Source organism: Salarias fasciatus, chromosome 9 (genome assembly GCF_902148845.1).
Source record: "Salarias fasciatus chromosome 9, fSalaFa1.1, whole genome shotgun sequence".
Classification (NCBI taxonomy): domain Eukaryota; kingdom Metazoa; phylum Chordata; class Actinopteri; order Blenniiformes; family Blenniidae; genus Salarias; species Salarias fasciatus.
Window position 1 is genome coordinate 16,845,293 of NC_043753.1, and position 24,321 is coordinate 16,869,613.

Here is a 24,321-nt window from a genome sequence, read left to right on the forward strand (position 1 = left end):
TCCAATTAATATGGACCATTGCGCACTTATTAAGCAATACATCCCAAAAACAAATCAAGCAAATAAACCACTCCGTGATCAAATTTTTTAACTGGAATACAAACAATTTTACAATGAATAAAAAAAAAATAATAATTTGAAACGTGATATTGAGATAGTGTTTATCTGTATCATGCTCACAGGTAAGCGATCGGTGATGGAATAAGAGTGCCCCCTGCTGGACATCATAATACACTTCATTCTAAGTCCCTTTTTCCTCAAGACCTCATAATAGGAAAAATAAATCCTTCTTTGTTCATTAAAATTATACCCCCTTATTAGAAGTGTGTATATATTTTATTTAAACGTAATATTTAGTAAACAATGATTAATTCAGCAATCTGTGAATCGGGGATTGACTGAGCCGCCTGTGCTTTCATATTTGCCTCTATCGTTGAATCGATGATCGATTTTACTTTAGCACTAAAGATGGCGGAGAGAGCGGCTGGCGGCTCTCAGAAAGCTAGCGCTAAGGTGAAGCATACTTTTTGTGTTTGTATCAGCTAGGCAGCACTTGTTCACGTCGGGATAATGCAGATAACTGTGTGTGTCAGCGACTTGAAGTATCCAAGAATAAGAAGGCTGTAAGAGAGCATAGTTACGAGGTTTATTACGGAAGTGCTAAAGCTAAAGCTAACTATCGTTCTCCGGCCACACGGGCTAATGGAGCCGTGCTAGGCTAACTCATTAGCCATCCAAAAACAGGACGAACCTACGCAATTAGTTGAGAAAGAAGCATAGCATGTTGTACACATAATTCCGCGTGACTTACTGTCCTCACAAATATTAATGTAGCTGTTTATTTTTATCGTGAAACTAGTGTGTGTATCCTCGGGCCTGTTGGTAACGGCTCCAGCTTCATGAACCGTTTGGGAAAAAAAGCCCTGTTTGTTAGGCCTTCCCCGGTTACTCTGCGTAGTTCCTTCCACTTTCTGTCGCGTAGCTACAGCTCAGTAGAATCGATGCAATAAATACAATGACAGATTTGACAGGTGAGGACGGGCACGTGCCCTCACCGGAATCACCTGTCTTTTTAATGTGGTGCCAGTTTCGTGGTGTCCGACCATCGATCGACCGAACTTAACTTGACTTTCACCCCAATAAACTCCCTCACTTCATCACCAGAATAGCAGCAGTGATCATTCTGTGGAACCACAGCAGCGTTTGTCATGAGCGGAATATGTTAATGCAAATTGTGAAAAACTACAGTGCATTAAACTTTGTTTACATCCACAGGCGCTGCTTGAGAGCAAACTGAAGTCTTTCAGCATTGGGAAAATGGCAGTGGCCAAAAGGACCCTGAGCAAAAAGGAACAAGATGAAATCAAGAAAAAAGTAAGATGTTGTTTCATTGTTTCATTCATATATATTTATTTTTTCTTTTCTAATATCTAATGTCTTGTTATTGACTTTCAAACCGGCTCTGCACTCAGGAAGATGAGCGAGCAGCGGCAGAGATATATGAGGAGTTTCTTGCAGCCTTTGAAGGTGGAGAGGGCAAAGTCAAGGCCTTTGTTCGTGGTGGTATTGCAAATGCAACAAAAGGTACATTGTTTCAATCATATATCATTGACATAACATTGTTGTACCTGTTCTGACAGGAGAGCATTAATTGTCAGTGGCTACAAATTCATTACATTTTATTTTTCTTGCAGAGGAAGCAGCTGCAGATGAAAAGAGAGGGAAGTTGTATAAGCCCAAGTCACGTTTTGAGAGCCAAACCAAAAGCTTCCTACCTCTGGAAACCCCACCTCAATTTTTAGCATTAGACAAAAGACACGTAAGTATGATGACTTTGCAACAATTCACCTCATTGACATGAGTAAAAGTGATTCTACTGTAGTGATCATACCTTCTCATCTACTGTGCAGACTCTGAAGAAAAGCAGTGAAAAGGAAAAGAAGAAGAGTAACCTGGAGCTCTTCAAAGAAGAACTTAAACAGTATGTTTTAACTAAAAGTTGATAAAACTTTTTTATTAAAAGTTTTTTAAAATATAAATATTTCATTATTCTCCTCTGTTTTGTTATTCCCCCCCCCCCCCCCCCCCCCCCAAAGAATACAAGAAGAACGAGATGAAAGACACAAGATGAAGGGGCGCGTTAGTCGTTTTGAACCTCTGTCTGGCTCGGATGGAAGACGTTCATGTGAGTGTTGTTGAGTTGCCTTATTTCCTTACGTGAACTAACTCGGCCTGAGATGGCCCGTTCCTGCACGCCTCACTCCGCCCCGACCCCTTTATCCTCTTTTGCCCTGAAACAAAATTTATACTGCTTTTCTGCTTCTTTTAGCGGATGGTTCTTCAAGAAGAAACCGTCCGTCCAGTGGTAATTTTGACTTAATACAGTGGCCGTGATTGCCTTCATCTTGCCAAGAAAATGTGCGGGTTTTTTTTCGGTCAGCAACAAGAAAGTCTGTTTTCTTTCTCTGTGTCCGCAGTTCTCGACGACTGTGCTCCAGGTTCCCATGACGTTGGAGACCCATCCACAACAAATTTGTATCTTGGGAACATTAATCCACAGGTGACTCATAATAAGCATCTTAAGAGACTTTTTCTAATGTTTATTTTAAGTTGGTGTTTTGCATTAATATAATGGAGAAAATAATTTGCCCAATTTGTTTCCCTGTTTTGCTCCAGATGAATGAGGAGATGCTGTGTCAGGAGTTTGGCCGCTATGGCCCACTGGCCAGTGTGAAAATCATGTGGCCGAGGACCGATGAGGAGAGGGCTCGGGAGAGGAACTGTGGCTTTGTGGCTTTCATGAACAGGAGGGATGCTGAGCGAGCTCTGAAAAACCTTAATGGTACAAAAAGCATTACTTGGATAATTGGTAACCTGTTTGTCTTGTGATCCCTCTCTGTGTACTAATGGTAATAATGTGTGTTATAATTTCAGGAAAGATGATAATGAACTTTGAGATGAAATTAGGATGGGGCAAAGGTGTTCCCATTCCACCCCACCCCATCTACATCCCTCCTTCCATGATGGAGCATACCCTCCCTCCACCTCCTTCTGGTCTTCCCTTTAACGCACAGCCGCGGGAGAGACTGAAGAACCCTAATGCTCCCCTGCTTCCTCCCCCCAAAAACAAGGAGGAGTTCGAGAAGGTAATTCAACATGTCAGCCACGGATTTACTCATGGTATTTGGTTGTTAATTTGTGGTGGTAAGATGTTAGCCTCTATGAAAAGCAGCCAGCGCAAGGTTTACGTCTAGCTCCTTTAACTGATACTTTTTTTTGTCTTGTTTGAGTTAAACTAGCTGCAATGTTTATGAAAGTGTGGGAATAATAAAATGTTAGTGTGTGGAAAATGCTCAGTGTTTCAGTGGGGTGATGGTTAGCGTGGTTAGCTATCAGGGCTGTTTGGACTTCAGTACAGCTGACAGCAGTAAAATAAAGTTGTCTTTTTTGCAATTTTAAATGCATTTTTTATATTTTTCTCCTGTTGCCTTTTTAACAATACTCACATTCTATGTTTATTATCTGATGTGACTTCATATACAGACTCTGTCGCAAGCCATAGTCAAAGTGGTTATCCCAACAGAAAGGTACATGTTTTTCTTTTTTTAAATTGGTGTAAAAAAAAAATCTAGATCAAAAACATCCCATAATGAAGATAAAAAGCCTGATCAGTTGATCACCGCATGCTACAGGGGGCTGCACAGTGTGGCTGAGCAATGGTATAAAGGCAAACGTACGACGTCTTCATTCTAGTACATAGAGAAATACTGACTGACAAGTATGTTCTGTACCTCGTTCTTTCACATTTTTCTGCCATCATTCATGTTTCTTTTAAATATCTAGCAAAACATCATCGTAGAGCTCACTGATTATGCCGTTTAGAGCCACAGATCATTACGTTTACAGTTCCTCTCCATACATGAACATGTAATTGTGTCGCTCAACTCTAGTGGTGTGGTCCTCTGCTGCATACATGGCCTCCTGACTTTAGCTCTGTAGTTGTGGAGAAGTGCTTTCTGACCATTGCTCACTCAGACCGTCTCCCCCCTTGGCCTCTGTCACCCTTTCGGGAGCTCAGTAAATCTGGCCCCTGCCAACAAATCCAAACCTGCCAGCATTAGCCCATATATGACCTTTGACATTGGCCTTGGTGAGCAGCACAAGTTGAACTGTCTGCAGCAGCGAGGGACCTGAAAAGCATCATGGGATGGATTGGGAAAGTATACTGAATTTTTCCCCGGCATTGGTACGATCGGCTCCAATACAAGTAAATGTGATCTGTGTTGTCGAATGAAAGACATCCTTTATCTTGTTGACCACTTTAGGCTAATTATATGCAACACGCACCACGAATAGGCGATTCGTTCACACAGTGTTAAGTCAGTGCCCTCTTCACCAGGTAGACGACCTGCACTGCTCTTTCACTCTGTTCTAAGTCAGGAAACGAGTGGGGAATTGAAAGGCATTGTACTGAGAGATTTTTCCCATGCATACAGTGTCTTCTCAATGTCTCGCTCCTACTTTCCTACTTGACTTTAGATTCACTGGTTTCCCAGTTTGACATTTGAACATAAGATTTCCCAGAAAGCGTCTGAGCAGTGCGGTGTAATTTCAAAGCACTATAGCCTCAGTGATGAGTGAATCAGTTTATGACTTTTACATTAATTCGAAGATGCAAAATGATTAATTTGTTTTTCAATCGGTCAGAATGCTTTAAAGTCACCAGATGTTATGTAGTTATTATATTTTAAGTTTTTCTTTTCTGCCTTTAATCATGTGTCATACATAGGCCCAGAGGCATAAACACAGCCGAGCTTAATTTATTCCTGATGGTACGACACTTGATAGTTATCAATTAAAGATCTTCTCTTGTCGTCCTTGATTTAATACACAGCAATGGTTTCACTTCTGTCCGGTATGCTGAATCAATGCATCGAAGCCGTAGTAAAGTCTCGCATCGTTACATCGTGAATAGTTTAGTTCCGATTCAATGAAGCCGCTGTCTCGAGTGTCAAACCACCAAGAATAAGTTAATCTGTCAAGAAGGTTAAGATTCTTAGTGCTCAAGAGTCCGTCCAGTCTGAATCGTTTGCTTTAACTGTGTTTTTCTTGTAGGAATTTGCTCTCTCTCATCCACCGAATGATCGAGTTTGTGGTGCGTGAAGGCCCAATGTTTGAAGCCATGATCATGAACAGAGAGATCAACAACCCCATGTACAGGTCAGTGGGGGGGAGGGGCCACAGCAGACCCGCAGTGAACGGTTAACCTGGTGCTCGTGTGCAGCTCTCATCAGTTTGTCTTCTCTTCCAGGTTTTTGTTTGAGAACCAGAGCCCAGCGCACGTTTACTACCGATGGAAGCTCTACTCCATTCTGCAGGTGAGTTGCAGTTTCAAGCTTCTGATGTAAATTTAAAAAAAATGTAGTTTTAATACAAAGTTTCTGGATTTTCAATTCAGCACAGAAAAAAAAAATCTTCAGGTCCAGCAGGTTGAATGTTTTCCCTCAATGACTTTTCCAGGGTGAAGCGCCGGCCAAATGGCGAACCGAGGACTTTAGGATGTTTAAAAATGGCTCCTTGTGGCGCCCGCCGCCTCTCAACCCATACCTGCACGGGCCTTATGACGACGGAGACGAGGATGAGGAAGAGGAGGAAGGCAGCAAGAAAGGCTGCTTGAAAGAAGAGTAAGTTGATTCAGCCAGAGAGTTTCTGTTTGTTCCCATTCTTCGAGAAATGGCGCCCTGACGAACTGCCCCTCCTCTCCGCAGCGAGCGGGACAAACTGGAGGAAATGCTGCGCGGTTTGACTCCCAGGAGGGGAGACATCGCAGAGGCCATGTTGTTTTGCCTGAGTCACGCTGAAGCTGCGGAGGAGATCGTGGAGTGTATAACAGAGTCCCTCTCCATCCTCAAGACTCCTCTACCCAAAAAGGCAGGACAGCCACACTGATCCTCTGCCGCGTTTTAAACGGACCACACACAGACTAACGCTTCGCCCTCTGATTGTTTCAGATCGCCCGGTTATATCTCGTTTCTGATGTGCTCTACAATTCATCTGCCAAAGTATCGAATGCATCCTACTACAGAAAATAGTGAGTTTCTCTCTGCGATGCTGCGGTCATTTGAAGCTAGGTGATTAAGGCTTTAAAAAAAAATAAAAATTTTCCTTTTTCAACAGTTTTGAGACAAAACTCTGCCAGATTTTCTCAGATCTCAACGCAACATACAAAACGATACAAGGTCACCTTCAGTGTGAGAACTTCAAGGTACCGGCTCCTCTTCCACACATGTTCCAAGTCTGATCACTTTGATGGTGAAAACTAAAGAGAGTGGGTTTGATGTTGTTTTGTAGCAACGAGTGATGTCCTGCTTCCGGGCCTGGGAGGACTGGGCTGTCTACCCAGACCCCTTCCTCATAAAGCTCCAGAACATCTTCTTGGGTCTAGTTAACCTTACTTCAGAAAAAGAACCTCCAGCCGTCGTGGTGGAGGTAATTGAAGTGAAGACCGTCCGTCTTATAGCTCATATCTGCGACACGCTGAAGACTGAGCCTCTGTGTTCTGTTTCTAAGCCCGAGCCAGTGGAGGACATTGACGGGGCTCCCATCGGCGAGTACGTAGACACCTCCATGCTGGAGGACGTGGACGGAGTGCCTATCGATGGAGGGGCCATCGACGGGGCGCCGATCGACGGCGCGCCTCTGGATGACCTGGACGGAGTTCCTATCAAGCCCATGGAGGAAGACATCGACGGAATACCTTGTGAGTGGCGCAACAGGAGCGAGAAATAAATGTGTCCCTCCAGTTTTTTTCCCCTCTTTTGGGGTCTTGTTTGGATTTCATCTCTAAAGCTGTCTGTTTCTCCCCTGTGCAGTGGATCAGTCCAAAGAGGCAGCGTTCAAGGTGGCGCCTTCCAAGTGGGAAGCAGTGGACGAGGCCGAGTTGGAGTCTCAAGGTGTGAAGTGTTGAGTGTGTCATGGGCTGTAATGTCATGATCCTCTCTGGTTTTGATTAGATGTGTCCAGCTGTTGACTCCATGTGTTTCCTCCTCAGCTGTGACGACCTCCAAATGGGAGATTTTTGAGCAGCCAGAAGAGACTAAAAAGTGAGATCAGTGTTAATTTTACAAATCTGTCGGCGAACGCCTCAGCGGCCCTCGATCGTAAACCGTTCCCCCTCCTCCGCAGGGACGATGACGACAGCGACGACGACAACCGGAGTCCTCGCTCCGACGATCAGAGCTACTCCAACCCCATGAGAGACGACTCGGACATGAAGACCAAGACGTCAGAGCTGAACGAGGAGAAGCGCACGAAGCTCAGAGAGATCGAGGTATTTACAGCGGCACACGGCGTCGCCACACACCGATCATCAGAACATATTCTGACCGCTGCTGTGGCTTTCATTGTTCCACACAGGTCAAAGTCATGAAGTTCCAGGATGAGCTGGAGTCTGGAAAAAGACCCAAGAAGTCTGGTCAGAGTATTCAGGAGCAGGTGGAGCACTACAGAGACAAGCTGCTACAGAAGGTATCAAAACATGTGCTGCAGGTTTATCCGAGAGAAAACCAAAGGCAGGCGAGCTCGTATCTGATGTCTTTTTTTTTTTTTTTTTTTAGGAAAAAGAAAAGGAGAAACTTGAACGGGAAAAGGAGAGGGAGAAGAAAGAAAAGGAGAAAGCCGAGGCCCGCTTGAAAGAGTTAAAGAAGGAGAAGGAGAAGGAAGACACACCAACCAGGAAGGAGAGGTGAGTCGGAACTCTGTGCTGCATCAGTCTGTTCAGGTGTCGTTCTCTGGTGTTCCTCATCAAGTTACATGTGTTTAATCTTCCATCTGACAGATATTTGTCCCCTCCGGTTGATAGGAAGAGGCGTCACAGCGGGTCGCCCAGCCCGACGCGCAGCAGCAGCCGACGAGGCCGCTCGTCCTCGCCCCGGTCGGAGCGCTCGGAGAGATCGGAGCGCTCCGACCGGTCCTACTCCAAAGACACGTCGTCCCGCTCGTCACATAAAGACTCCCCTCGATCCAGCAACAAGAAGTCTTCAAAGAGGTAAAACCGCCTGTCGGTCTACATCGCCCCGTGTTCTCCTGTCGCGTCTAAATGTCACGCTTATCCCACCAGATCTCCATCGTCGCCTCGCACACCCAAACGATCCCGGAGGTCGCGCTCCAGGACGCCCAAGAAGTCCACGAAGAAGTCCCGCTCCAAATCCAGATCCCCACACCGATCCCACAAAAAGTCAAAGAAGAGCAAACACTGACGTCTTTTCCACCGACACTGCCTCCCCCCACCCCCACTCCCCCCCCTCCTCGCCGTGTGAACGAGTGACTGTCCGGCAGCTCAACATCTCTGCCCAAACATCCGTGTGTGGACAATGAAGAGCGGATGGTGCTGCATGGGGTCGCCATCTGGTGTGTGGAGCAGACGGGGAGGCCACTGCTGTTTTATATTGTAAAAAAAAATAATACTGTGCTTTGTGTGTGCTGATCTTCCATCACCCCCGGCGGAAATCATCCATGTGGTAGACCACACCAGAGAGTGTGAAGACAATAGTCTTATATCCATCCTGTCATTTTCTGTTTTTGTAGTTCACAATAAAAATAATTCCTAATAAGTGTGTCGGTGTTTAATCAAGTAGTGTTTATTAAGACATCAGTCACTTAGTTTTTACATATTTTACAATCAGGATTTTTTTGTTTCTGTAGAAAATCAGGGGGAAGATTGGTCGAGATTAAAGTGCTTGCAGTTTAGTGACGCTGCTGTGGCCGCAGATGTTTCCATCACAGCTTCGCCTGAGCCGCCTTCATTTGATCTCTCAGTTCAAAGCGTGCGATGGAGGAGAGGTGGACCTCATCCGGCCCGTCGGCGAGACGCAGAGTCCTCAAGTTCATGTACCTGGAACAGATTCAGATGGCATGAAAATGGAGATAATTCTTTTATTGAGGAAGAAAAAAAAAGCAAAACTCACATCTGTGCAAGTGGGAAATCTCCTGACACTCCTGCAGCTCCGTACACCTGAATGGCGAGATCCACCACCTTACAGGCCATCCTGGCTGCTGCCACCTTGATCATTGCAACCTGGGAGAGAAATGAGAGTCGCTTAACTCCTCAAGGTCCCTTCGGAATGAAGATCCTATGGATTTGAAGAGAGGCACCCTGCGTCTTAACTGTTCCTGTACCTGTTTGCGAGCGGCCTGATTGCCCAGCGTGTCCACGGCATGAGCAGCATGCAGGGTGAGCAGGCGCGCCTGGTCGATCATGAGGCGGCACTCCGCGATCCAGTGAGCGACGACTTCCTGCAGCAGACGGCGCGAGAACAGATTCAACCAAAAGTAAAAGAGTCCGTCCACGAGGGGTCAACAGAGAGCGCGGCACCGAAGTGACAGGAGACAGCTGCTCACATGTTGGTACAGATGTTTTCCAAACGTGCGCCTGGAAGCGGCGCGCTGGCACAGCAGCTCCAGGGCCAGCTCTGCAGTGCCGACAGCCCGCATGCAGTGGTGCAGCCGGCCCGGCCCCAGACGGCCCTGCGCGATCTCGAAGCCCCTGCCTTCCCCTGGAAACACGGTGGAACGTGACTTCCTCACAGAGGAAATGCACAGAAACTTCATTTTCATCAACGAGTGCAGGAAAATCACAGCTAAAGACAAACAATAATAAAGCAAGGGGTACCCAAAATAATGTTGGACGCAGGGACGTGCACGTTTTCAAAGTGCACTTCAAAGTGGCCGCCGTGTATGGCATCTGAGAAGAAACAGAAAGGAAAAGGTTTAACCAGGTTTGGGAAAGATGCAGTGAGAGGCGCAGGGAGCGAATCGCACCGTCCTGCCCGAACACAGTGAGCGGCCGGATGAGCTTCACGCCCGCCGCGTCCAGAGGAACCAGGATCATGCTGTGCTGGCTGTACCTGCAAAACCAGGTTTACAGCAGAAATGTTACACTTTAACCACAGTAATCACTCCAATACTTTTTATTGATACGCTGAAAGTAGGTCTTTTCACAGCTGCTGAGCTTTTTGACCAAGGCTCTGCGCGTGTGTGTGTGTGTGTGTGTGTGTAGTGCATAGTTACATGACTGACAAAACAGTGTATTTTGGGTGTGGTTAGTTTCCCTAGTGTTTTTGTTTATTAAGCAGAACATTTCTAACTGTCATTATCATTTAAGTGCACAAAGCAAGATTTGCTTTAGCAGCACGTCGACCTTTTAACAACAAAAACCCTCAGGAGTTTCTGACCTACAGGGGAATGAACCACGTCCACCAACACGACTCTCATTCTGCACTTCCTTTGTGTAAAATGTGCAACAGTTTTAGAATGTGTGAGAGTAGTAACTTTTTACTTTATCATGATTCCTTATAAAAATAAAAAAGGAAAGCTTCCCCCTAACCCAGTGGAGGCAGGGTGTTTAATGAAACAAACGAAAAGATTTGAGTCTTTACTGTAAAAACGGACCAAGTGGGAACCAAAGTCCTGAGAAAATAAACCTTGAGGGTAAAATCCTGACATCAGACGAACGAGATCTTGTGCAAACAGCAGAAAAGCCGTCCTGTTTATTTCCACAGCAGAAACTTTTGACCACAGGACCGCTCCACTGACCTGCTCCCATCTGGAGAGCTGCCCCGGCACATCACAATGGCCACTTTGCACTTGGGATTTCCAGCACCTGTGGAGGGACAAGTCAGAAATGTTCAGATTTGTGCGAAGTCAGATTTTTCCCATGTCATCTGGTGTTTTTTTTTTTCTTTTTGTCAAGTCTGACGTTGTCCTTGACCTAAGATTGGTCGGGAAAATGTGTGGCGGTCGGAAGCAACAAGTGTGGCTGGAGCTGGTGACAGATTCATGAGCTGGGAGCAGAAACGGGGATTTACATTTCCCCTGTTATTTCCCTTCTGATTAGCGCTTCTCAAATAAGCTGGACTAGAGTTTATCACTTCAAGAAAACTGATTAAACTGAATAAAACAAGATGAGTTCCCATGCTCCTCACCTCGGTCAGGGTGTTTACTAGAAACGCTTAAACTGTAAACAGAGCAGTGTGACAAAGGTCAGCTACTGGAGGACGGTGTATTTTCAAACTGTGATTGCCACCATAAAAAATAACTCGGTTCCACGGTGACTTGGCGATCAGAAGCTTCCACGACTTGAGTGTCAGTTCTCTTCAGCAGAAAGTCTTCAAGTTGGAGTCATACTTCAAGATGCACATATTCCAAAATAAAAACCATAATCGACTGAAAACACATTTTGAAAGTGGAAGTGAATCCATCAGACCGGATTATTACAACGGCCAGATTCCTGTTATCAGGTTTTTATGGTGAAGTCAATGAACTCGATGGTAAATAAATTAATGGATACAAACAAAACAGTAAACGAACGACAGCCAGCAACCAGAGTCACCTGAGATAAACTTAATTCACAGAGACTTTTCAGATCACAGTCAGATAAAAAGATGGCTGAGCTGCAGAAACGACCACATTGGGACTTGGGAATTTCCTTGGTCGGGCCTCTACTTCCAGAGAAACTCATTGCTGCCTCAGGAACAAAGTGGCTGACCAATGGCTCTGCCTTCCTGTTTGCACGTCTGTCCCCTGAGGACAGGACATGTGGACACCAGACTGCAGCAGACGGGGCATCAGCGGCTTCAAAACAAGAGAATCGCCGCATGAGCGCACAGCAATGCTTCTATAAACCCTCTCAGACAGATGTCTGGCCTTTTGAATCAACACGTGCCGGTGAAAAACAAAACAAACTGGAACTAATCGCTAAATTTACGGCCGAGTCCAGCCAGAAACCACATCTAGGAGAAGCCTGGTTTTCCTGTGAGCTCCTGCAGAAGGGTGACGGCCCGTGGTGCAAGGCGACGTGTCGCCACACGTCCAGCTGCCGGTGGAACGAAAACAGAGCTTCCCTGCTCGGTGAGCAGCCTTCCTGAGAGCCATAGAGACATGCTGCTGATAACGGGAGGAAAAACAAAGCGCTTGTGTGAAAAGAGATGCCACCTTTGTCCCAGAGGAGGGTGGAAGAGAAAGAATGTGAAGAAGATACCAAACAAGGTCAACAAAAATGAAGCATTCAGAAGGAAACCGGCCTGAGAAATCAAAGTTCAACAATATATTTGATCATTTCTTTACAGCCAGCTCCATGTTAAACCAGCAATGGCTCTTTTCCACACTAATCTCAATAAGCTTTGGAAATGGGACAAAGATCAGCACTATTAAATGCTACGGCTCCACGATGTCCCCAATTTTTTTTATATATATACATATAAACACAGACAATTTACATATACCGTAATCCCAGGACACTCCCTCTGTGTGAGTCAAGGAGCACAAGCTCACGACTTCCCCCAGACAGAAAAACAGCCTCTCTTTGTGCAGCGCTTTGCACAACAGAATTACAAGGAATGACGAAGAATTTTAATTCATCTTAGCAGTTCACCCTGAAACGCGACCCACACAAACACGCTCAGACACACACGCACGCACGCACGTATGCACGCACGCTACGTGAAGAAGTGACACACTCCTGCTGGTGAGTCAGCAGCGGAGAGTGGGCTGGATTTACACACTCCATGCCAGCAGACGACCAGTCTCCTCAGAAGACACCCCAGCTGTGCTGCGAGAGGCTTCTCTCACCTCTCAGCCTCACAAACGCAACAATTAGCAGGTAGGAAACAAGGATTTTCTTCCTTTTTCCACAGAAAAACTTTCTCTTTCACTCCTCTGACAATTACTCTGTACTTTCACAGCTGTCTGTAAAATACAGCTAGAGTAGTTTTCTGTTTAAATTCATATTTTCTAAATGTACATCAAGAGCTAAATAAGTCTGTTTTCTGTTATTATGGGAAATGTTGTGGCACGTCGCACCTTGTTTGTCAGATTTTCAGTTCAGTGAACAAAGTTCTCCCTGAGATCATTTATGACAGCAACATAACCACAAAGTCTTGATAACAAGTAAAACATGGCATTACCTGGCCGACACAGTTCCTCTTTCTTTCTTAGGAATCGTTTCAGATCACTGTAACGTCAGTAATAATAGAAGCAGTCAACGTGACACGACAGATGTCAGAAAAACGTTCCAGTTACCTAAAATGCTTAAAAACTTTTGCTTGATGAAAGCAGCTAAATCTGAAATCATTCAAATGGATATTTTGGTTTGCATCCTGTGCTTTTGCACACATTAAAAAACATATGATTTTTATTTCTCTGATGACATAATTCTCATTATTAAATTTAACAAACCCACTTTCATATTTGAACTTGATTACAGGCAGATTATTAGAGATTTCCTTTCTGATGTTGACTGAAACACACCAATACGTCCAGGGTAGTTTAAAAACATAAGATCAAGCTTGAACCTGTTCTGCTTTACATGTGTGAAAAGCAGCTGTTGAAAGAAGGCGAATACCTGACATTTTTCTGGATGTTCCGATGAACATCTGCTTGAATGAGCGCTGCTCCTCCCATTCAGGAGATAATTACTCTTTATATAACAAACCAAAGGAATCCTTGGATGCAAAATATTCTTGGCATAACAAAGTTGAAAAACACAGTCGGGAATTATCTCATCCATTGTGTAACGTGTTTGTGGGATTCCCTAGAATTCCATTTTGGTTGTTGAGGATTCTGAAAATAAATTTGGCATTATTGGGAAATAACACTGTGGGTGAAATTGCAGAGAAGCCATCAAATCTAAGCTCTATGTGTAAAATAAAAAAAGAGAGAGAGATTACAAAAAGAAAAGAGTAGAAACTGTCTGAACCTGTCTGACACATGAAACTAAATGTTTTTCCCTCAGACACAATGAGCCTGGATAACAGGCTGACATTAATACGACGGTTTCCTGAACGAGCCCAAAGCATTTACAGTAAAAGCAACATCCTGGATTTTAATCTGCCAGGAGACCCTGTGTGTGCATGCTCTCCTCATCTTCCTTTCACCACGCACTTCCTGTGATTCACCTCCTCCAGGATGAAAATCACATTAATCAAAATTGAAAAGAAAATGTGTACCCGGAGGTGTGTATTGTGAACACACTGTACTTTCATACATAGATGCTATCATTTAGATTTTGCCCCACGCACGGCTGACCTTTGGAAAAATATGATAATTTGAATATGAATGCCGCTTTGCAGTCTTTAACCTGCGATTAAAGGATGAGAAAACCAAAATACGCAATTTCCTGAAGTCTGCAGGCAGCTAAGCATCGGTTAGAATACAAACGAGAGGAATTGAAAAGGTAATTAAAGGCTCAGTGAGTGTCTGTTGTGCTCGCTGGGCTTGTTGAGGCCCACACACACATCTCAGACAGACGAGGCTTAAACCATGAGGGAAACCATGCGGGAGAGTTTCCTCTGACACAAGCGATTTGTTTCTGATTGAAACTGCTCACTTTTCTCACTCTGTAAACGACACAAACACCGTCTTTACTGCCCAGGGGCAACATGAGCAAGCTTCTCTAAAATGTATTTTTCCTTCTCTCCAGACAACAATGGAAGATTTTTACTATGAAGACGAGGACGCCCACTTCAACGACAGCTACGATTACAATTATGAACACAGCATCTGTGACAAAGAGGCGGTGCGCTCGTTTGGCGGCGTCTTCCTCCCGATCATCTACGCCCTGGCGCTGGTGGTGGGCCTGGCGGGGAACGCCCTGGTGGTGGTGGTCTACACGTCGCGGCTGCGGCTGCGGACCCTGACCGACGTCTGCATCCTCAACCTGGCCGTCTCCGACCTGCTGCTGCTCTTCACGCTGCCCTTCTGGGCGGCGGACGCCGTCCACGGGTGGCGGCTGGGCACGGGGATGTGCAAGTTCACCTCCTTCCTCTACAGCGCCAACTTCAGCTGCGGCATGCTGCTGCTGGCGTGCATCAGCGTGGACCGCTACCGCGCCGTGGCCCACAACCCCTCGGGCAGGACCGGGGCGGGCGCCCGGGCCAGGATACGCTGGCTCCTGGTGTGCCTCTCGCTGTGGGCTTTAGCGATCATTCTCGGCATTCCGGAGCTGATCTTTTCCACGGTGAAGACGACCCACCACCGGACCAGCTGCACGGCCATCTACCCGCACAGCATGGCGCTGCCGGCCAAGGCCTCGCTGGAGCTGCTGGAGATCATCCTCAGGTTCCTGCTGCCCTTCCTGGTCATGGTGGTGTGCTACTGCCAGGTGGGGCGGGCGCTCAGCCGGGCCGCCGGCGTGCGGCGGGAGCGGAAGTGGCGCGCCCTCCGCGTCCTCCTGGCCGTGGTGGCCGTCTTCCTGCTCACCCAGCTGCCCTACAGCGTGGTCAAGCTGTGGCGCGCGCTGGACATCATCTACATGCTGGTGACGGACTGCGAGGTCAGCAAGGGCCTGGACCGCGCCCTGCAGGTGACGGAGAGCCTGGCGCTCGCCCACGCCTGCATCAACCCCCTGCTCTACGCCTTCATCGGGTCGTCCTTCCGGGGCCACGTCCTGAAGGCCGCGAAGCGCCTCGGGCAGCGGCTCGGGAGACACCCGAGGCACGGCGGCGAGGAGCCGGCCGTGGAGATCGCCCTTCGCGCTCGCGCTCAGACTCAGTCCCAGTCTGGTTCTGACGACCCAGACACCAGCACCTTCACTATTTAAGACTCGGACACCTATCCATTTCCTTCTAAGCACCTACAGAGCATCGTATGTTGTATCTACGTATCCTAAACATCATGCATGATGACAGACATCAGCGCCTGCTACACGGTATATGTGCAACGAGCTTATATGTACAAACGGAGCAAATTATTTTGTATAAATTATGTATTTTGTTTAAATAAAAGCAAAGAGCTGTTTGGAAACGTGCGTCTGCTGCTGGTATGCAGAGCTCTCCTCCGTGAGATCATCTGCGCCTCATTGTTTTCCACCCCGTGGCGTCGCCTCGGGGTGAGGGGCGGCTTGACTGCACGGCGGGTGAACCATTACGTGGAAAAAAAAAAAAAAAAAAAAAAAAACATTTGGCAGACAAAGAAATGACATAGAGCAGTGGGAAACACCCTTCCGTGCTATCAATTTACTAAACAGCAAAGCTGCGTGATGCAGAGAGAAACTCACAGCCCGATTGTTGCTTTTAATCAATTCATTAAAAAAAAAAAAAAAAAAAACAAACGTATGAAAGGGAAACCGGTTGGCAGCTCTCTCCAGATGGCTCAGATTTTCTCAAATTACTCAGAGGATTTGTTTGACCTGTTGTCTACAGAAAACCCAAACAAGGTGCGTCCGGATAAAGACCCGAAGGTTTATACTATAAGCTCAATCCTCCCTACGCAGAGGAGTGTCTGAGTAATGTGGAAACTACAGTATTGAGTTACACTTGATCACAAACAATAAGCAAACAAAGAAATCCCTGCTCCAGCAGGGCTCCGGTCATTTCTAAAGTCACGTCAGCAAAGCAGACGAGATGTTTTTGGCAACTGAATAGGATTTTTTCACAGCTAAACTCAATTAAGTTTCATATTATTTACAAGCAAATGGAGGAAAATGTTGATGTTGTAAAGTGTTGCAGTGGTTAGTGAGGGAGTCCTGTCGATGTGAGCGTGTGCTTCTTTCTAGGAAGCATCCTGCCTTCGCTCATATTCAGCTGGGAACAGCTAATTCCCCCCCGACTCCCTATAGATCATCACGCAACCCTGTCTTTCTTCATTTCTTTGTTACGCCCATCGAGCTGTGTGGCTCCGGATCAAAGAAATAAAATGAAGCCATGAAATTGATTCAAGCTAAAAAACAGCTTAAAAGACAGGAGGGAAAGGAGTCAAGTAGCAAAACCACGATTCATCTACTGATAATGGCCAACATCGTGTGTGTTTATACAAACAGAAACACGCATGATGGCAGATCTGTGAATCATTTCAGGACATTTCAGTCTCGTGAAGCTGCACCGCCGCAGCTTTCTATTTGCTCAAAGCAACTTTGAAGTAGAAAATGGAAACTCGTGCAAGTGGACTGAAGGTAACATGCGAAAGGTTTTGCCAGCATGTCCAGTAAATCTAAGAACGAGGGGACTTTAACCCATATGGCTAAAAGAAAGAAAGAAAGTCTCTGTTTCCCTCAGTAATTAGAATGAAATACAGCAGAAAAACCACAGTTTGAAGGGTTTACTGTCCGCTTTTTTCAGTTTCTTGAATAGCAAGCGAGGAAGTCCCCTCACAAATCCACAATTTAAAAAAGTAACCGGTAAAGGACATCACAGCGCACATGGAGCTTTCAATAAAACAAACTATCTTTAACATTATTCATCACAATAAGACCTTTTCCTTCATTCTAAAAAGAGTTGGACTGAAAGTATCTGAGCATCTTGTCGCATTACAGAAGGACCAAATCTTTCCATTTCCACTCTCCAGGCATCCAGTCATAAAGCGAGTGAAGGCGGCCCTGGTCGCCTCCTCATATTTTCCTAACAGGGAAAGACGTACTCATTCTGGCAGAGGAAGTTCTAACAACCTTGGAAGACTTTGCACTTGCGAATTAAAAACAATTCCACAGAGAAGAGAAACGCACAGAAATGAGTCCGACGACAGACGACTGACTGACAGAAACTCCCGCAGTGAATAAAGATCATTAATAACAGGAGAAGGTCTGGGAAACGTTAGCAAATGCAGGCTTTAGGCGGCAATGAGGAATTCCATGCAGATCTCCAACAACAAGCCACTGTTTTCCTTCTGAGACGAAATCCCTCAGAGCATCGGGAGAATGTGTTGGAGGAAACATCTGGATCCCTTCAGTTCAAAGACACCGAGGAATTGCCAAACAACCATCCAAAAACATGATCGTGATTTGATATTTTTAGGTGCTCATCGCCCAGTATACTTTTAACGATTTGTTCCTCGGCTGGAGCGCTCGCCGTGACTTGATGCTTCCTTGAACTACGTGATCCTGTGTCGTTTTTCTTCAGAGGTTAACGAGAAAAATCTGAGTCACAGAGACGCTTACAAACACACTGTTGATAAACAAAAAGTAAAATGTATGTGTGAGTCACTGGCTTCTTTCAGTGTCCAACAACTAACACAGACCGTGAGCGTGACTGATCCATTTAGGGACTTTCAACATTTATAGCTACATAAATGTTTATCTTTAAGGACCTTGGCTGGTAAATACCTGCCAAAAGGCTGATTTTAACGTGTGCCTGGAATTACTTTATAAAGACCTCAACAAGCCATATTTTATGATTATTTTTAATTCCTAAGAAAATTGTTTGTTTTGCATAATACTGACGGCATGACTCACAGTGCTTTTGTTGTACATATGTTAGCGGTTTATCGTGTACGTCTCTTGCGTGCTCCGTCAGAATAACATCTTTGTTCCATTTCAAGCCATCCCTTTCAGAGAAACGCTTCTGAGTACATCTAATGACTACAACATTTTATCCTTTTAAAAGCATTCTTCGGTTTACGGGCATCTCATAACAAAACACTTAAAAGCTTGTTCGACTTGTTTTTTAAATTCTCGTTTGATCTTTTCGTGGCTTTATTCCACGTGTATTGTTTCTCCCGTCCTATACAAACACAGTGGGGCAGCAGTCAGCACTCTCAACGTAGAAAAATAAGTGTTTGAATCTGGAGGCCTGGCTGGTTGGAGTTTGCATGTTCTCCCAGAGACACACTCACCTGAGCTCCACCATTTTTTGCCGTTGATGACGTAGCCGTCTTTAGTCCTGCGGAGGCTGCACTCCATGTTGGTGGCGTCACTGGAGGCTACGTCAGGCTCTGAATCCAAGGAAACACACACATGGCTTAACAAGAAAAATACTGGAAAAAGATCAGATGTGAGCTTCAGTTGGAGCCACTGAGCTCACATTGTCTAATATATCTGTTTACCAGGTTGAGATGGAGATCACTGTCGGTCATCAATTATCAATGATACAGTGCGATGTATCAACCAAGCTGACGACAGTGAAAGCACCCCCTAATGTAACTGATCGCCATCTGTGTTTAGCAGAAGGAGCCACAGGGGCGTTCACACCCGCTGTAATTGCCCCTGGAAAGCGCATGTCGCTGTTTCCAGGCAGTGTGGGGAGCAAAAAGGAGCAAAACAGGGAAAAGATTACTCATCGGGAACTTGAGCATTCAGTCGGAAAGCGACTGCCTTTCTTTTTAACGTGACTGGAGCCACTGCAGCAACGTTTAGCAGAAAGATACAACTTTTACTGAAAATCCTTGAGAATTTAGAAACAGGGAGGAAGACAGGACGTGCTATGAAGCGCATCTCTATATCTTCTCTCTCCTTGCCCACATTCCTCGTCTTTGCTTTAGATGCTCTTATCTTCTCTGATCCTACAGATTATGGTGTGTTTTTCTCTCAGCGCTGTTCCATAGTCGTGTAAATACCTGTCATACAGAAGCACGAGCGGATCTCTCCTTGGAGTAGAGGTTCCAGCCATGTTTTCTTCTGTTCCTTGCTCCCAAACATGTGGAGCACCTCCATATTCCCCGTGTCTGCGAGGAAATAACATCAGATAAACCATTTTCCAGTGAATAGGAGCCACCAAACTCTTAGAGGGTTCAGGAGATGTGTTTGATTGAGTTTGGAGAGCATGGCGATCATAAACCCTAACACTGGAATATATTATTACCATCCCTGGTTTCTAAATTATTTACAACTCTGGAAACATGTGGAGTAATTTACCAGGCGCTTGGCAGTTAAAGACGTCGGGGGCAAACAGGCAGCGGCCAGTTTCCTCTGCGATATAGGCGTAATCCAGCTGGCTGAGTCCGCTGACCGAAGGCAGGAACAGGTTCCACAGACCCGCCTCCCGGGCCTTCACCTGGACTCACACAGGATTTACTGTGTCAGCATCGTAGGAGCGACTGAAAATTGGTTTTTACAATTTGGCAGAAGAAAAGTTGTCGTATCAGAGGGAACTCCATCCACCCGTACCTTCAGATCCTCGATGATTTGTGGGGTCTGCCATCTCTGTGGGGACTGAGCATGCTTTGAGTAATACTCTGCGACTTCCTGGGGAAGATGAAATGCATTAACTCCAGACTGTACAGACTGTACTTCGACAACAAGACACGCACTTCATGAATGGAAGCATGCACCGCGGAAAGGAGAGTGCGTCACACTGCACCACAAACGCGATGAAGCCGAGCCATCAGATCTGATCCTGCATGCGATGTGATTCACGAGTTCAAAACTGTCAAATCATTTCACCGTCAAGTCAAAACTGGGAACAAACAACAACAGTGTCCTGTTCCCATTAGCTGCAGCACTGACCTGCTGGGCAGGAAGCACATATTGTCTCATGAAGTCTTTGACCTGCTGGAGGACGGCCTGACCTTTCGCCGTCTGGAGGAACAGAGCGTCTTTTGTTGTATCTGTCTGAGGCCTGAGATGAAACACATGAAAGTCACCAGGCAGCATCGGGAGCGAAGGCTGGATGCCAAATTCCGACCGGTTCTGGCTGAGGTTCAGTCGGCAGGCGGATTCAATCAGTTTTCTGATCCGTAATGACTGTCATTTTTCACAGCGCTCTGTGTACGCTGGCATGCCGGAGGTGCCGCTGAACCAATTCATTCAGAAATGAGCGCGACGCCGCATGTTCATTACAGCAACTGACCTCTGAGTGAGCTGCAAAGCAACCTGGGCCAAGGGCTCCACACAACTGCCGAACACAGCTGCATTGGTGGCGCTGGCGTTACCCAGCAGGTAGCGAGCGTAGATCCCCTGTTCAACCAAAAACACAGCACTGAATATGTTTGAAGAGTTTCAGAAAGCTCAGACAAAACAAAATCTACTTGGGTTTCAGCTTCGTCAAGTGTAAAAGTAAAAACTACTTCAGTGAAAGATATTTCTGCCTGCAGTTCGTCACGAACAACTTCAAATATGAAACCACAGAGGGGGAATGTTTCACCGGTCTTTCATCAACGTTTTTCTGTTGCATTTTCAGGCACATCATCCCCAGTTCTCACTGTCAGAGTTTGAATATTACGAGTTTTATTTACAACGTGTTATTTCAACCAAAGATGTTAAAAAGTCACGGAACAGTGCAAGATCTGTTTTCTGTTTTTTTTTTGGTTTTTTTTTCAAACCTAAAATTCAAACAAGATGTACAGAACAGGCATGCATTGTGAGACAAATAAATGAAAATAATAATATGAAAAACAATAATACCTCATAAAGTGGACACAAACCCAAACTTTTAAGTTGCAATTTGTCTAAATGTATTTTTTTAAACCACATTTTCAACTCTTCTGTGATAAACTTCTTAAAGCCAGATGTATGTTGTCCATATTAACTCTGTGTCGGTTCAACTTGGCACCAACCTGGGCAATTCCAGCCATTTTAAAAAATGACAATGCCAAGTAGAAATTCAATGGCGGAAATTCAGACGAGATCCCACGACATCTGCAGTAAATGGACAGTAAATCCTGCACAGGTGGAATACCTGTTCATTAAAGCACAAATGTGGATTCATGTCATAAAGTGAATCACTTTCTACACATAAAGAATATTGTGCAAGTAGTGATTATACTCAGTATTGTTAATTTCAATGTTATTACCTTCTATTCCTTTAACACTGCCCATTGTGCCGCTAATGTCCAGATTTATAGGCCAGTAATGAGGCATCAGGAAGTAGGCCAAATCTGCCAACGGCTGCCCAGTGGTAGACAGCTCCCAGTCCAACAACGCGATCACACGTGCCTGAGGACATCCAAGATTCAGGAAATCATTAGTAGCAAACGCAGGAAAGTGAGCAACAAGAGAATCACAGAAACCAAACCTCTGTTGGGTGAAATATCAAGTTGTCGATTCGGAAATCTCCGTGCACCAGCGTCACTTCATTGTCACTCGCTGGCAGATTCTTCATCAGCCAGTCGGACAGTTGATTCATAGCAGGGATGTCTCTGTGGGCGGCTGCAGTGTACTGCTTCGTCCAGGTGACCACCTGCAAAAGAGAAATGCAATTTCTTGACGCAACTTGAATATCCAATTGCGTAAATGGCTTAACGGTATTAAATTAAAACATATCTGACCTGCCTCCTGCAGTAGCCCGGCCCTCTCCCATATCCCTCAAGGTTCAGTGACGCCAGGCCCAGTGAGTGGAGCTTTGCCAACACTTCCACTGCAGCCACGTACAAGGCGCTCCTCTCGGCTGGACTCACTCCAGGGAGACGAAGATCTCTGAATGTGCGTCCCTATTCAACAGGGATGGAAGAAAAATATAGTCTTTTTAGCTATAGATCTTTTTTAATCTACTACGCCATCATCCATTCATTCATAATACTGCTCTGTCAAACTGATTGTTGACTTAAAGAGAGGAAACACACTGGACAGAGAAAACACACTGAGAAACACAGTCACACATCTATATTCACTCACACAGGTCATTTTGAATTACCAGTTAGCATTCATAGTTTTGGCAATTCACACAGTGATTCACACTCTCAGCTCACAATTAAGGTCATAAGTTCAAATATATGTTAGTAGATGCCTGTCAGTAGATTGATGTATGTGAACAGGATGTCTTGTCTCACATTATCACAGAGCAACATTTAAATAATTCAGATTAATGTAGCACTTCCTGTTTGTAATGCATTCTGTCAAGTGTCCATTTATTTCATTCATCATATATTCAGTTTAAAACTAAATAAATAAAAAAGCATCTTAAAGTTCCATTAAGAGGGGATCCAAATCCTTGGACATATTTAAACATGTGTTTTTTTAAGTAATGCAATAGTTACTTTACCTTGTAATTCATTACTTTGAAAATATCATAAATCAGTTACTTTTTTAAAAAATGTAACTATAACTAATTACTTTCTGAAAGTAACTTGACCAACACTGCTTCTGAAAGTTTTAGCTTAAATATGGTCCAATATATCAAACTATCAAAATGAGTGTCGGAGAAAATGTGTATTTATATATATGTATAATAAAAAAGACCTGAGGAATCAATGTTGTCGTGTGGTTTATTCAATAGATTTCTCTCCAGAGAGAGGAGAAAAACCACTTTTCCCATGTCGAGGCAAGTATGTTTTCCTCCTGTTTTGGGAGCTAACCTAGTATTTATAAAAACAAAAGATAACAGTGAACAGAGTTTAGACTGTCTGAGTATTAAACAAGACAAAGCTGTTGACATCTGGAGAATGCGTGTGTGGGACACCCTTGACCTTTTTTTCCTCAGAGAAACCCAATAGGAAAACATTATTTTCCTTCAGACAAGTCGGTCGAAGTAGTTACAAGATGCACAGAAACAATGTAATGTCACACAAAACAACACCAGAGACGTTTGACCTGATGATTTCAGAACATACCTTCACATGATCCATCAGGTAAAACTCTGTTCCGATCACTTCAACATCAGTGCAATGTAAGATGGGCTGAGGCACGGGGAAACCAGCAGAGAAAAGGGCTTTCTGCACGCGATACTCCCTGTCAACCTGCAAACAAGAGTCCAAGAATCCAGACTATAGGGATGTATACATTATGGTGTGACTGAAGACTTTTTTTTCTTTTCTTTTTGCTTGATAACTAAACATAATTGTATGGTATTTCTGAGGAATATGGTTTGCAGCATTTCAGCATTTATAACTAAAATAATCTCTGGAAAGCAGGTAATTTTGTTCTAATAAACTGTAAAAGGATACACAACTCTGTCACCACATGGTATGTTCCAGTGACTATTGTTTTACATATGATGTCCAATTTGCAAAAAAAAAAAAAAAAATCCCCACAAACAAGACAAACAGCAAGTACATTTCCAAAAATAACAGAAACAGCCCATTGCACTTGCTGCACCGTGTTTATATTACATTGACAAGTCTGAAGCAAGAGCACCAAGCAAACATTATCTCAAAATCAGCCACACCTATTTGATCAGATTCCAAAAACACAGTGAGAAAAACAAAGAGTTGGGGTCAATAAATGCTGAAAACTGACCTTATGAGCCCCCGGCAGCAGCTCGCCCGGGGGTTTCTTCCTGAGGACGTAGCCTTTGGAAGGTGTCTGGATGAGAAATGTTGGGTTTGACTGTCCAGAACTGCAGATATAAACAGACCGTCGTTAACATTTTGTGAACATTTGGAGATTGAAGCCAGAGTTGTTCGCCTTACCTGTACTGTCTGACAGTTAACCTGTCATTATCCGACACCAGCGACTTGGCAGACAGATATCTGTGAAGACTGAGTACATTAAATTTATGCTGCGGTCGAACAGGAGTCGTCAGATCCTCCATGATTGAAATATTCCTCGATTAATCATTACACTTCAGTTGTTGATACTAGCCGGACTGTTTACGCGGGAACACACATCGTGAAGTAACTTCCTCAAAAGTGAACACTCCACTTTTGGCATCATAATTATGTCTGGAAATCAGGTTAATTTAA

At 44.9% G+C, this 24,321-nt stretch overlaps 3 protein-coding genes across 6 annotated transcripts; 2 read left to right on the forward strand and 1 right to left on the reverse strand.

Annotated features, from left to right (window-relative positions):
* The first annotated feature begins 441 nt into the window (after nt 1-441).
* u2surp (U2 snRNP-associated SURP domain containing) lies at nt 442-8,460 on the forward strand. 4 transcript variants are annotated; one of them, XM_030100103.1, is made up of 26 exons: nt 442-513; nt 1,276-1,374; nt 1,473-1,584; nt 1,695-1,819; nt 1,911-1,981; nt 2,097-2,185; nt 2,330-2,365; nt 2,478-2,560; nt 2,677-2,842; nt 2,935-3,146; nt 3,544-3,587; nt 5,116-5,220; nt 5,312-5,378; nt 5,521-5,684; nt 5,769-5,931; nt 6,012-6,091; nt 6,178-6,265; nt 6,352-6,489; nt 6,571-6,760; nt 6,873-6,953; nt 7,052-7,103; nt 7,183-7,330; nt 7,417-7,527; nt 7,617-7,744; nt 7,838-8,047; nt 8,120-8,460. In XM_030100103.1, exons 1-26 carry the CDS (start codon nt 442-444, stop codon nt 8,256-8,258), a joined length of 2,973 nt encoding a protein of 990 aa, XP_029955963.1. In that variant the 3' UTR covers nt 8,259-8,460. The 4 variants fall into 4 exon arrangements, with proteins under 4 accessions (XP_029955963.1, XP_029955964.1, XP_029955965.1 ...); XM_030100104.1 differs by having other exon boundaries at nt 7,186-7,330; XM_030100105.1 differs by having other exon boundaries at nt 7,186-7,330; nt 7,862-8,047.
* A 164-nt stretch (nt 8,461-8,624) lies between these two features.
* Nucleotides 8,625-24,226, reverse strand: acad11 (acyl-CoA dehydrogenase family, member 11). Its single transcript, XM_030100110.1, has 20 exons — nt 24,049-24,226; nt 23,876-23,975; nt 23,251-23,376; nt 21,970-22,131; nt 21,717-21,881; nt 21,496-21,637; nt 21,259-21,380; nt 20,553-20,659; nt 20,210-20,321; nt 19,871-19,948; nt 19,619-19,757; nt 19,321-19,428; nt 18,601-18,699; nt 10,594-10,660; nt 9,820-9,905; nt 9,671-9,742; nt 9,400-9,554; nt 9,178-9,294; nt 8,967-9,076; nt 8,625-8,893 (listed from the first exon to the last, which is right to left on the reverse strand). The coding sequence occupies exons 1-20, from the start codon at nt 24,168-24,170 to the stop codon at nt 8,779-8,781; spliced, it is 2,304 nt and encodes a 767-aa protein (XP_029955970.1). The 5' UTR covers nt 24,171-24,226; the 3' UTR covers nt 8,625-8,778.
* Nucleotides 12,474-16,105, forward strand: ackr4b (atypical chemokine receptor 4b). The gene is made up of 2 exons (XM_030100113.1): nt 12,474-12,658; nt 14,477-16,105. The coding sequence occupies exon 2, from the start codon at nt 14,483-14,485 to the stop codon at nt 15,593-15,595; it is 1,113 nt and encodes a 370-aa protein (XP_029955973.1). The 5' UTR covers nt 12,474-12,658; nt 14,477-14,482; the 3' UTR covers nt 15,596-16,105.
* Nucleotides 24,227-24,321: the final 95 nt, after the last annotated feature.

Bases quoted from the DNA above. Each gene is read 5' to 3' on its own strand.
- u2surp (XM_030100103.1), top strand. From the start codon at position 442: ATGATCGATTTTACTTTAGCACTAAAGATGGCGGAGAGAGCGGCTGGC. The intron at 1,820-1,910 runs GTAAGTATGATG...TCTACTGTGCAG, and splicing joins TAGCATTAGACAAAAGACAC to ACTCTGAAGAAAAGCAGTGA. The intron at 5,932-6,011 runs GCAGGACAGCCA...TGATTGTTTCAG, and splicing joins AGACTCCTCTACCCAAAAAG to ATCGCCCGGTTATATCTCGT.
- ackr4b (XM_030100113.1), top strand. From the start codon at position 14,483: ATGGAAGATTTTTACTATGAAGACGAGGACGCCCACTTCAACGACAGC.
- acad11 (XM_030100110.1), bottom strand. From the start codon at position 24,170: ATGGAGGATCTGACGACTCCTGTTCGACCGCAGCATAAATTTAATGTA. The intron at 9,906-10,593 runs GTCAGTGGAGCG...CTGGTTTTGCAG, and splicing joins AGCTCTCCAGATGGGAGCAG to GTACAGCCAGCACAGCATGA. The intron at 9,743-9,819 runs GTGCGATTCGCT...GTTTCTTCTCAG, and splicing joins CACTGTGTTCGGGCAGGACG to ATGCCATACACGGCGGCCAC.